Here is a 12395-nt window from a genome sequence, read left to right as displayed (position 1 = left end):
TATTGGGAGCGTGCTGGCTGTGGTGCAGGAGCTTCCTGGCAGGGAAGGTCCCACCGCACCCCAGTGGGGTTGCAGGGTCCCGGAGCACAGCACCGGTCCCACCCGCGCTCATCCCGCTCCATGGGCAGCAAGGTGGGAAAGCTGCTGTGGCTGGGGCTGTGGTGTCCCCCCACTGCGGGTGCTGGTGCTGGGGCAGGTCCTGTGTCCGCAGGCAGGGCTCTGCTCTACCTCTCTCCTTCCCTGCTCACCCATCTCCCCATGCACAGGGATGCTTTCATGCTTCTGTGCCCAGCCTGGGGCTGCACCAGAAGCTCCTGCAGCCACCACTGTGCTCACTTTATTGCCCTCCTGCTCCCTGACTTTGCTGGGGTGATTTCCCGCTGTCCGTGAAGTCCCAGGGACCCCGTCCCACTTGTGCCAGGTTTTCCGTAGCCCCCTTAACTCCAATGCACATTTCAATGCACTGAAACAACTCGTGGTGTCCCCCATTGTCCCTCTGTCCTCCCCTACCTCTGCTGTTCACTACACCCTGTCCGCAGCATCCTTTGGTGCCTTCTCAAAGTGAATCATATCCAAACCACGGGCCAAGCTGCTTCATGAGGTGCCGTACAGCACCAGTGGGGAATGAGAGCTTCTCTCCCAGCTCCTTCTACCTCTCTGACACATGGGGGCCTTCCTCACCCCTCTCATGGGTGGTGGAGGATGGCAGCCTCCTTGGAGGAGGGAGCCTCTCACTTTCCACTCTTCTGTGCCGCTTTCCACCCTGGGCTTTGAGGACCATCTTCTCTGGGTCTCCTGCCCAAGGCTGCACTCGGGAATGGGCAGGAAGGGAAGCCCAGGGAGCTGAAAGGTTTTCTCACTTGGTCCTGCCCAGAGGTCACTCTTTAAAGTCTTCCCATGGGGGTTGTTCTTGGTGATGTGTTTGAGCTCAGGAATGAGTAGCACCGCTCACCTCCTTTGTCACCAGCCCCCCTGGAAGATGATGGGGTGGATGCTGGGGGTGCTGGGGAAGCCCCAGCATCGCCACTACCAGCTTTGAACCCATCTGCAGCCTCTGGCACCCAGCCTGGACCCTTGACAGAACACTAACTCATGTGCCCAGCCCCAGCCAAAGCCCGATGTGGAGCCACAGGGTCACAGCCACCCTCTGCTTTGGGATCCTCTGATGGGTTTTATGTTTCCAAACGGGGCTGGCACGTAACCTCCGCTCCCCAGCATCTCTGATTTCATGCTCCAGGTCTCACATCCCTTCCTTATCTGATCAAAAGAAAAATAAATAGATGAGGGAAAAAAAGGACTCGGGGAATTTACACAAAGATAAAAGAGGGATGAGAATTGTCTTGGCATTAAGCTTACTTGATAAGAATTGTAGTAGACAAGTCTTCCTTGAAATGGTTTTCCCTGTAAGAGCTGCCTTTTATTACGTGTTTATAAGATGTTGTAAGGAGAGGTAGATTCAGAAATGAATTTTTAACACTTTTGTAAAGGTTTCTAACTCTCCCTGGTGCTATTTTTTTAGGTTAAGGACTGTTGATGTTGAAATTCGTGCGGGTTTTTATACAATCTTTTACAAATAAAAGAAGTGCATCGTTTTGCTGAGCACATTTTGTGTCTCTCTTTGTACCCAGGAGCGTGAGAGCTCAGACCTGTGTCCACACGGTACCGCCGGGTTTGGGGTGGGGGAGAAAAGGGGATCCACATCAACTGTTTTTTGCCGTTTAATTATAGATTGGTATTTCTGTATGACCGGACTGTCCTTCACTGGCAGGTTTGTGTGTGGAGATCACGGGGCTTCACATAGAGATGGGCGCCCCTTCCCTGCTGCCCCGGAAGTGATGGGTGGGATGTGGGAACCAGATGGGTGACATCGGGGCATAGACGGGTCGGGGTCGGGGTCGGGCTGGGCTGTGCGGGACCGGACCGCGGCTCCTCGGACCGGAGCCGTGGGAGACGCCACGGGCACGCGGGAAGCGGTACTTGTGGGCGGGGCTAGCGGCACAGCCAATCGCAAGCGAATCCGTGGAGGGATGGGCGGAGCCTCGCCTTAGAGACGCGGCGGGTGTCCCCGCCCCTTAGCAACCGCCTCGGCCCGGTTCCGTCCCGCGCTGGTGAGAGGCGCTCGCTGCGACGGCCGTGACGCGCGCGTGACGTAAGCGCGTAGCGTGCGAGTGACGTGGTCCCCGGGCAGGCGGGCGGGGCCGGTTTGAACGCGCAGGAGACGGGGCGAGAGCGGCGCAGGTAACGGGCCGGGCCGCGGCGGGGGGCGGCTGCGGGCCCGGGGCGGGCTGGCGGCGGGGCCCGGCGCGGATCCGGGCTCGGGGAGCGGGCGCAGCGGGCGGGTGGCGGCGAGCCGGGCCCTGCGGGCAGTGAGGAGATCGGCGCGAGGCCTGCAGGGCCCGGCCGCGCCCCTCCGCGGGTGCGGGGGTTCGGGGGCCCGGCGGCGGAGCCAGCGCCCGGCGCGGCTGTGGCGGAGAGCGCTGCGGGCGGCGGTGTGGGGGGGGGGGCGGGCCGTGCCCCGCCCGTGGCGGGGGCGTGCGGCGCGCGGCGCGGTCGGCCCTGCCTGGCGGCAGCTGCACCGGAGGCTCGGCGGCGAGCGAGCGGCTCCGCTTTGTGCTGGCGGGGCTGGGCGGGACCGGCCCCTTGGTGCTGCGCTCTGGAGAGAGCGATAACCGGGGCCGAGCAGGAAGCGTTGGGTCCGCGCCCGGTGAGCGGGATGGACACCGGCAGCGAGTGCCGTCGTCAGCGCTGCCACAGGAGTGTTGATGGTGTTAATGGGTCTTCAGAAAGCCCCAACCACGAGGTCACCCCAGCTGTTAGCAGCCGCCGCACAGCGTCTCCTGTGCTGCTGGGTCAGGCCTGTCTCGACAGGAGCCGTGGGAACGTTTGGCGATAACGTCTGTGGTACTAACGCCTCTGGTTGTGTCTTCCAGAAAATGGCAGTGAATGTGTATTCTACTTCAGTGACCATCGAGAACTTGAGTCGACATGACATGCTGGCCTGGATCAATGAGTCTCTGCAGCTGACACTGACAAAGATCGAACAGCTCTGCTCAGGTGAGGACTCAGCGCTGGGGCTGCACCTCGGAGCTGCTCCCCAGGTCTGCAGGGGTACCACTGTGCAGTGTGACTGTGCTGGCCTTCAGTAGCCATCCCAGTGGCTTCATTCCTGGTGTGAACACATCCATGGTCACTGTTACAGTCTAGCTGTGGTTAGGGCATTACTGAAATGGCTGTTAATAATGTAACCATAATGAGAAGGTATATTCTTCTGACTCACTGCAATTTAGATGAAATAAGAAGGAATGAGGGTTAACGTGAAAAAAGACCCTTAGGAGAGGGTCTTTCCCAGTGAGAAATTAAGTATTTAGTTTGAATGGATCAAGTAAGTCTTACAAGAGTAAATAAAGGGGATTTCTTATGGAAAAGAACCACTGGGAGGCTGAGCAGAGGGAGTGTTGTGAGGAAGGGATTCTGATGACTCAGGTTCACCTTTTGGACTTTATGACTCCTCTTGGTGAAGGAGTGTGTCAGTTGGTGTCACCTCACTTTGCTTTGGGTTGAGCTGACTTAGCACAGCTGGACCTTGGTAGAGTCGTCAGCAGAAAAGGGGAAGTAATTGTGGTACAGAAATGAAGTCAAGTGTCATCACAGGGAGGAGTGTGTGTGGGAGGAGGCTTGTGGGAATGAACACGAGATAATGGTCTGTGGGGTAAGAGCTGAAGGAAACTAAGGCTAGAAATGCAGCCTTGGTAAAAGATGGTGATTTGGGTAACTGCAGCAGGTAGGTGAAAGGCACTTGGTGCAGAGTGGAAGTGCAGCTCTTAGGGTGTGTTTGAGATATGGCGTTGCTCATGGAAGGACAGATGGAGAATAAAAGGAGGAAAGAGTAAATTTAAAGTAAGTTTGGGACTGCCAGTACTGGATGTGGGTGAGTGTGTGGAAGAAACATTCACAGAGATTACAGAGAAGCAGGGGGCTTACAACAGACATCTGACAGGTATTTGTAGTGGCTTTTTGGTAGTGAGGTGATGGAGGAAAACTGTAAGAGAAGGCACTAAAGCTCTACAAGCACTTAAGTGAGGAAAGTGATAAGCATTCTCTTACTGTCTGCTTTCAGACGGGCGGGTTAAAAACCTGTTTTGTGCAGTGTTGATTTATACAGCTGGGAAAGTGCTTAGGGTTGGTGTGAGCCTTGCATGCTGTGAGTGCTCTGTCTTGCTGTGAGGATGGTTTATACTGGCTGTGCAGTATTTCAGCTCACCTGTTTTCAGGATAAGCCTGAGAGCTGTTGATGTGGTGTGTGCTGAGTGATGTCCCTGTGTCTGCAAAATGCCTCATGCTTCTTCAGGCATAGAAGTGGCTTCCACTGTTGGTCATAGTTGTGTGAATGGAGCTCCCAGGCTGGCTCTGCTGCCTTTGGCAAGGGCAGAGGTGACAGCAGCAAACTGAGCTTGCATAAATGGGCAAAAGACAACCTTTGGCCTCTGCTGTGATCCCTCTGTTTTTGTCACACTTACCACTCTGACTACCGATGGTGAGCAAACCCCTGATTTCTGGCAAGTGACCTAGTTTTGAGCTGGGTGTTGGAGTTCTTCAGCAAGTGAACTGAAAGCCAGGGGAGATCAAACAGCATGGATAAAACCAGCAAGATTTTATTTATTATATCTTGGTAGGAAGTGAACAAAACAGGACTCTGTGGTTGAGATGAATGGAGTCGTTCAGAGCAACATCGTGGCATCTTACTTCATGGCCTTTACATAGCTCGGAAAATGTTGTGTAGCCATTTGAGTTTGAGGTCAAGGTTCCCATTACTCTCTGTGTGCACTTAATTCATTGGTGGTGCGAGGGTAGCAGTGCTCAGAACGTTGTGTTTGAGGTTTTGGGGCACACAGTTACATGTTGTCACTGCAGAGTGAGGGTAAAAGTTAAATATCTTTTTTTGTTGGGTGTGTATCTTCTATGAAGGAATCTTTTTGGAGGTGATCCTTTGCTGTGTGCCTGAGCTGAATCCTTTGTTTGCTCTTGTTACAGTAAGAGCTGAAGTGAAGGTCATGAGAGATTTAAAATTAATAGAAACTGTGTTATTTCAGTTCTTCAAGGCTGGATTTAAATATAGTCCATCTTAATTTGGCCTCTTGCCTTGGAGGGCACCTTGAGTTGTGTGCAGGTTCCGTTTGTAGGCACTAAATGTATCACAGTTTCAATAATGATGAAATGTAGTGTTTAGAATAGTGCTTTTTCTGGTTCAGCTCTATTAGTGTTGATAAGAGGTGATTACAGGCCAGCGAGACACGTGTAGCAGCTCTGGTCCATACTGATATCTGTGAAGAAAGGAAAGTTGGGTGACTCACTGGATATTTGTTTCCTCTCTTGGAATTCTTGGAGCAGGGTTGCTCTTGTTCCCAAGAGCTCAAGGCATGAGACCAAGAGCTTGGTTCTGCAGCTTGCTTAAGCTTATTTACAGCCAGGCTGCCCCAAAACAGGAGACTGAAGGTTCCTGTTTCCTCCCTTTTGTTGCCGCTGAGGGATGGGTCAGGTTGGTTTGCTGATCTGACAGAGGTGACTTTACACTAGTGGGTTGCCTTGATTCATCCCAGGGTTTGTGTTCTCTTTCTCTTGGCAGGTGCTGCATACTGCCAGTTCATGGACATGCTCTTCCCAGGGTCTGTAGCGCTCAAGAAAGTGAAGTTTCAAGCAAAACTGGAACATGAGTATATCCAGAACTTCAAGGTTCTACAAGCAGGTTTCAAACGAATGGGTGTTGACAAAGTAAGCTGGGTTATAACTGATTCCCTGTGCTCTTCATGGCAAAGTAGATGGAATGTGCTTTCAAATTTAGAGCTGAGTAAATCTGGGAGCTGAGTTTACTTTTGGTTTGTAGATCTCAAAACTTGGTTTGCACTGGGGCCCTCACTTGTTATAGGTCACTACCTGCTTTACCCCAGCTGAGCTCAGGTTTCCAGGTCTTAATGCTGAGATGAATTTTTCCATGCAGATCCTGACATTTCTATGTGATAAGGTTTACTTGAGCTTTCTATTTGAACCATCTCTGTTTTGGTATGTTCCTATAACCTGCTGGTTTGATAGTCCTGAGGATTTCAAATTCTTCTTTTCAAGCATATAGAATGGTTTGGGTTGGAAAAGACCTTTAAGATCGAGTCCAGCCGTTAACCCAGCACTGCCAAGGCCACCATTAAGCATGTCTCTAAGTACCACATCTACACATCTTTGAAATATATATTTTAATACCTGGAGGGAATTTGAAGCTAGTGAAAATGAGATCTGAAATTAATCATTTCAGGTTGAATGATAGTTGTGCTTATGGAAGGGTGATTTATGTAGGTAATAGTTACTGACAGCAGGTATGGTGCAGAGCATCTCTGTGTTAAGTCTTCTTTCTTCTCTTAAAAGACATCTTACTCTGTGTTGGCTGGTGGCTTCAGCACGAACTCGATTGGTGCTGAGCTTGAGGGCAGCAGCTTGTGCTGTATGCCTGGAACTGGACAGTCTGTGGTGCCTTCACATACCGAGTGGTGATGTACTGGTAGTGGCTTCTGGCTCCTGTCAGGCTACAGACTCTCAGCTCATGGCCTCACAGACAAGGCTTCACAATTTGCTGCATCTGTTTAATAAAGCTCTGCTCCTCATTCCAGAGGAGCTGTAACCGTAACCTACTGAAAGGTGGTGTTTAGGTCTCACAGTGATGCTGCCTCTGCTCCGCGGTTCGGGTTCACGACACCAAGCGCTGGCTGAGTTCAAATTTACAGAAAGAAGTTTCATGTTGAAACGTGGTGTAGTGGGAGCCTTTAAAGTTATTTGGCTCCTCACAGTGAAAGCAGGATTTGTTTTTAATCCCAGTGACCAGCAGAAGGCCTGCTCTGGGCCATACAGTTGTTACCAAGGAGGAGTTTCTCTACACCGAACAAAGAATGACATTTGCGGTCTTCTGAGTGCACTCATTTTACAACAAGGGAGAGGTTTTTTTACCCTTAACATGACTTTGACTTTTTTTCCCCTCCAGATAATTCCCGTGGACAAACTGGTGAAAGGAAAATTTCAGGACAACTTTGAATTTGTTCAGTGGTTCAAGAAGTTTTTTGATGCGAACTATGACGGGAAGGAGTATGATCCCGTGGCGGCTCGGCAAGGCCAAGAGACGGTAGCACCAAACTTTGTTGCTCCAGTTGTGAACAAACCCAAGAAATCTCTCGGCTCCGGCTGTGCAGGTAGAGAAAATAGTTACAAAATTATCTAGATCATTAAAACCTCTGGGGATAATAAGCCGAGTTGCTATTTAAAATCAGTGTATGAGATGAGAGTAGTTTGCATCTCTAGAGGTGTTATGCTGCAAACACTGAGTCACTCTGTAGTGCCTGGTTATCTGGAAACTACAGAAGACAATCTTCTCTTTTAAAAAGGGCAAAGGTTGGTGCCAACATATACCAAAACCAAATAAAAATGGAGATGTCACATGGAGTCAAGCAGAAGGAAGGAACATATCTTCAAACTCTTACGGGCCTGAGCATGTTGGAAGGGGAATAATACCTGTATTAGAAGGAAGAAAGGTGTTCTGAGAGGAACTAACCCTGAGTTAATCTTGCAGCCCCACAGAGGCCCATCGTTGCACAGAGAACTGCAGCAACTCCCAAAGCTGGGACTGGGATGGTCAAAAAGGCTGCGGGAGACAGTGAGTCGGCAGGATTGATTGAGCAGGTGTGTGACCAAACCAGCCCTCTGTTACTAGTTTTATCTGCAGATTTATTCTTTAATAGCATGAAATGGCTGGGTCAGGCAGATGGAATAAAATTACCTGAATCTCATTTAAAATCACTTAAAAGCCTCCGTTATAATGGACTTGCTCTCCGGTAGGAGCAAGCCCCCTCCTGCAGCACATGAGTACCAGACATTCAAACCCTGTGCCGTGTCACACATAGCATTGTTTCAAGTATTTCCACAGCTGTGTTGCAGCTACCACAGCATTCCAGCCGAGCTCTAAGCAGCTGCTACTTCACTGAAATGCTGAATGTAATACAGCTAAAACTGCCATCAGCATTAGAGTTGTCTTGAAAGAAAACGTTAGCAAAGATGACTGCAGGCAGCTAGTGCTTTACCTGTTTCATGGCCTAAGCCTTTACACTTTCTAAGTGGTATTGTGTGCGTTGGACTGGGTGTTTGTTGTGGCAGTGATATTACAATTTGGGAAACAGACCTTCTCCTCCTCCTGCAGTCCCCCTTCCCCCCATCTTGGTTACTTGTGAAGTGCTTTGCATGTTAGCACCCTCCTGAGAACTATGGGGACCCTGCCTTCAACATAGATCCTGCTGAATTCTGTCTTTGGTGGATGAATTATTATTGATGTCTTTTGGCAGATCAATGTATTGAAACTCACTGTTGAAGATCTGGAGAAGGAGAGAGACTTCTACTTTGGGAAATTGAGGAACATTGAGTTAATCTGCCAGGAGAATGAAGGGGAGAATGATCCAGTGTTGCAGAGGATTGTGGAAATTCTTTATGCCACAGATGTAAGTGATCTGGTATAAATTGCATTGCATAGTTCCTCCCTCCCTGTGTAACCGGGAGCTGGTTTGCTTTCTAGGGCTCCCTCTATTTCTGCTTTTTCATTTTTGTCTTTAGGTTTATGGCCTAGCTATTGCCTCTGATTAAGGATCAGATAACATAACTGTAGTCAGGCAGCGAAGAAGGTTAGCCTTTCCTGAAGAGTATGTAGCAAATAGATCAAAGATCAGGAGAATAACTCTCATGGTAATGTGTCTTGGCACTGTAAATGGTGACTTAAGGGCTATTTGTTCCCGGTAAAAGTTAAAAAAGAAGAGCATACAGAATAGCAAGGAACTGGTTTGATAGCAGATTTTCATTAAAGCCCTTCTTTTCTTCCCCTTCAGGAAGGCTTTGTGATACCTGACGAAGGAGCACCACAGGAGGAACAAGAAGAGTATTAACAGACCACATACTGTACCAGCAGAGCAGCAACATCAGAATTCTTTGCCCCAGATCATGTGCTTAACTGTAAAATACTCCACTTTATTCTTAGAGGACTCACTGGTTTCTTTTCATAAGCAAAAAAGTACCTCTTCTTAAAGTGCACTTTGCAGAAGTCTCACTTTTTACAGCGGGTTTGAGTTAGGAGCTCTTTCTCACTTGGTAGCAGAGCAGTATTCACATTGAAATGGTATATTTAGGGAGCAAGAGGCTGAACATTTGGAACTTGTTGCAGAAAGGTTTGCTGGTAAAACACTGGTTTGTGGGAAGACTCTTTGTATCTAAGGTGGTGTGTAGTAGAGAAATTAAAGACTGACTCATGGTAAGATTGAGTTAATGTGAAAATGCAGCACAGAAATTATTATAAAATGCCTTAAGAGTATTTAAAATATGCCTCCATATGCCAAATTGAAGTAATGTGACAGGAGATTTTATGTGCTTCATACTGGGGTAGACGTTAACTCCACTCACTGCTGGCTGAGAGGCCTTGCGTGGCAATCCCGCCTTGTCAGCAAGTGCTCAAAAGGGGCTATGAAAACAAAACTCCATTCCTATGGAAAGCTGCTTACTAAGTGATTAGTTCTCGATGGAATAGGCCTCAACGTTGCCTGTCACAAGATTAGAGGGAGTATGAACAGCTGAGACACATAAATTACCTTGAAGAGTGCTAAAGCCTTTTTCTGTGGCATCGTGGCTAATGACCTTGCTAAAATGTACTGTGTTTTCTGTAAGAAATAACAGCAAAACAAGCAAAGGGCATCCAGTCCTACTGGCTGAAATGTTCTTCAGAAGTAACCTTTTCCTTCCTGGCTCTTGGTTCTATTTGTCCTGTTGCTTTTCATTTTTGTTGATACACTTTTTGATCTCTCACTTGTTCTTTTGCCTTTCCCATCCCAAGGAATGCTGAGCAAATCCAGCAGTTGTAACGGGGCTTGTGCTGTGCAGTTAGTTTAGAATGAAAGTGAATTGAGCACATGAGGATGATGACTTTTCTGTCCTTTTTCTTCCCCCCCTTTCAAGCCAGGGCATATCTGATACTACTTGCCAGTTCAGTAGTCTTCTGGGGTAAAAACTAAGAGGTGCTGGCTAACAGAGCTAATGTTATTGCAGAAAATACAGTACTGAGACTAACTTAAATATTAATATTTAAAGTCCTTTCCTTACCTGTCCTTTTTTGCTACCATGCCCCTCATTACTGTTGTGTTTGGCAAGATCCTGCAAGACTTCTGATCCCCCTTCACTACTGAGATTGATCAGTCCTGTTGTGCTTGTACTCATTTGTTTCTGGTGGTAGCTTGTCCTAAAATGTGTGTAGGAGAGCATCTTATGGTAATTGTTGTGTAGTGCATGAATCTTCGTGAAATTCAGAGAAAAACCCAAATTCAGTGAATGCCAAAAAATGCAAGTAACTAGCCATTGTTTAAAACTGCAGTGGTGCTATTTCTCTGTGGCCTTTGAAACTTTGGTTGCCCTAAAGCTCCGTTTTACTGAGAAACCGTATCTGACTTGGATTTTTCTTGACAGGGTTTTTCTACTTTAAGCAGTTTCTAAATAAAGTTCTGTATTTCAAGAGTGTCACGTCTGCTGGAGTCTCTCGTGCTTTCAGATCCCATTAGGCGAAGCTGGAGTTTGTGAGTTTTCAGGAGGAAGCCTGCAGGCCCTGGAGTATCAGCTTTCATTCTCCAGTCCCAGTTAGAGCTGGTGCTCGCTGGAGTAGCAGTGATGTTGAAACCTTCTTTGGAGTCTGCTGGGGGAAACCAGTGCTTGAATTCTTGGTTTTTTTGCCTTATTCCTCCTGCAGCGGATGAAACGTGAGTGTGTTGTTGGCTTCCTTCTCCTAACGTGACTTTACATCTGTTTAAAGTGTTTTAAAACTGGTTGTTACTTAAACAAGCTGTGAGTTGGGTCTGTCGCCAGTCTCTGAGCAGCTCAACTGCAGACTTGGTGCTTCATTTGAAGTGTGTTTGGTAGAGCCCAAATGTAACTGCCCCATTTGTGTGGGCAGAGCAGCGTCTTCAGAGAAGTGCTTATGTGATGCATCTAACCTGGAGCTGGAAGTTCCCAGCAGGCTCCTTCCTGCCCCTGCTTGGTGGACGCTGTGTTCTGCAGAGCAGGCACTGCTGGCATTGCTCACTGCTGTTGTGAAACTGGTGTTGGACTCCAGGGTGTGCAGATGTAGAAAGGGGATTTTGATGCACATAAAATCTTCATTACCATTACTGACTTGCTTTGAGGTTGGAAGCATGTTTTTTCAACTCTAAATACTCCATCATTCCAGCTGCTGAGAGCAAAAGATGGCAAATAGTATGTGCCTGGATTTGAAGGTGACTTCTTGGGTGTCTACTTCTGCAGTCCAGTTGTGTGCTGGGACTTGGTGCTTCAGGTCTCTCTAAGAAGCCTGCACGTGTGGAACTGCAGAGCACCCAGGTGGTCAGATGGGCAGCATCAGGTGGATTTTGAGCTCTGCTAGCAGAGCAAGCAGGTACCCTTTTATGCTAAGAGCATGTTGAGTAAGAAACAGTGCTGTCAGAATAGCCCTGTGAGACTATTGAATGTGTGGAGCTATTGGATGTGGGTTGTGGAATGAAATTGAAACTCAAGATTGTAAGTCAAAGGCTGCTAAGATTTCCAGTTGCTTAACATCCTGTCTCTGCTACCAAGATGAGTTATAAATAGAAGGGGGCAAACTTATGTAGTCGGCTTCTGACTACATTATAGATACTTTGGCATAATCTTTTTTTTAATGTCCCTTTTGGGAAGAAAATAACAGCAACAAACCCAACTCAAACCCATAGATGTAACATAGCTACTCTGTGACACTGGTACAGTATCTGCTGTTAAATGCTCACTTGCAGGAACAATTCCAATAGCATCCAGCCTTTCTTAGTATCTTAGTTCTATCAGAGATCTGCAAAGCGATGGGAATGGAAGCAGCGAAGCTCACATCTCCTCTGTGCCAGCATGTCTTGCAGCTGGACTCCTGGATGGTTTTTTAACTTTTTATTGTCCGTTTTTTTAAATCTCCTTGTTTGCAATGACAATTCTTACTGTAACTGTTCAAAGCCTTCAAATAAAGGCCAAAACCTTCCTTGCTGTTGTATATCACTGTTCAAAGTGACTGCTTAAGCACTCGGTTGCCTTGTAGCCTGTCTACTTGAATGTTCATCCACAGGAACGTGTGTCCTTCGGGAGTGTGAGTTTCTCTTTCTTAGAACAGCCTGTTAAGGATAAGGCTGGACTCTGCTTGTCACAAGAGAAGATACTGTTTTGCAAGTCAGTGTGTAAATGTAATGAGGACTGGAATGCAGATTTCAAGCTACCCTGCTGGCATGCAGCATGGGCCTTGATTTCCATACTGGTGCAAGAGCTGGGGGGGTAATCATAACGTGTGGGCC

The 12395-nt window shown here is 48.1% G+C and overlaps 1 protein-coding gene across 1 annotated transcript; it reads left to right on the top strand.

The window, feature by feature from the left end:
* Window positions 1-2081: 2081 nt before the first annotated feature.
* MAPRE1 (microtubule associated protein RP/EB family member 1) lies at window positions 2082-10575 on the top strand. The gene is made up of 7 exons (XM_061361374.1): window positions 2082-2238; window positions 2931-3054; window positions 5624-5769; window positions 7022-7226; window positions 7604-7713; window positions 8370-8522; window positions 8904-10575. The coding sequence occupies exons 2-7, from the start codon at window positions 2934-2936 to the stop codon at window positions 8958-8960; spliced, it is 792 nt and encodes a 263-aa protein (XP_061217358.1). The 5' UTR covers window positions 2082-2238; window positions 2931-2933; the 3' UTR covers window positions 8961-10575.
* The last annotated feature ends 1820 nt before the right edge of the window (window positions 10576-12395 follow it).

Source organism: Neopsephotus bourkii, unplaced genomic scaffold, assembly GCF_033783945.1.
Source record: "Neopsephotus bourkii isolate Nb327-2 ecotype Australia unplaced genomic scaffold, CSIRO-AGI_Nbou_v1 NB_1060, whole genome shotgun sequence".
Taxonomy (NCBI): domain Eukaryota; kingdom Metazoa; phylum Chordata; class Aves; order Psittaciformes; family Psittacidae; genus Neopsephotus; species Neopsephotus bourkii.
The sequence above is the reverse complement of the archived record's forward strand: the minus strand, read 5'-3'. Positions and strand labels throughout refer to the sequence as shown.

Bases quoted from the DNA above. Each gene is read 5' to 3' on its own strand.
- MAPRE1 (XM_061361374.1), top strand. From the start codon at position 2,934: ATGGCAGTGAATGTGTATTCTACTTCAGTGACCATCGAGAACTTGAGT. The intron at 3,055-5,623 runs GTGAGGACTCAG...TTCTCTTGGCAG, and splicing joins GATCGAACAGCTCTGCTCAG to GTGCTGCATACTGCCAGTTC. The intron at 7,714-8,369 runs GTGTGTGACCAA...GTCTTTTGGCAG, and splicing joins CGGCAGGATTGATTGAGCAG to ATCAATGTATTGAAACTCAC.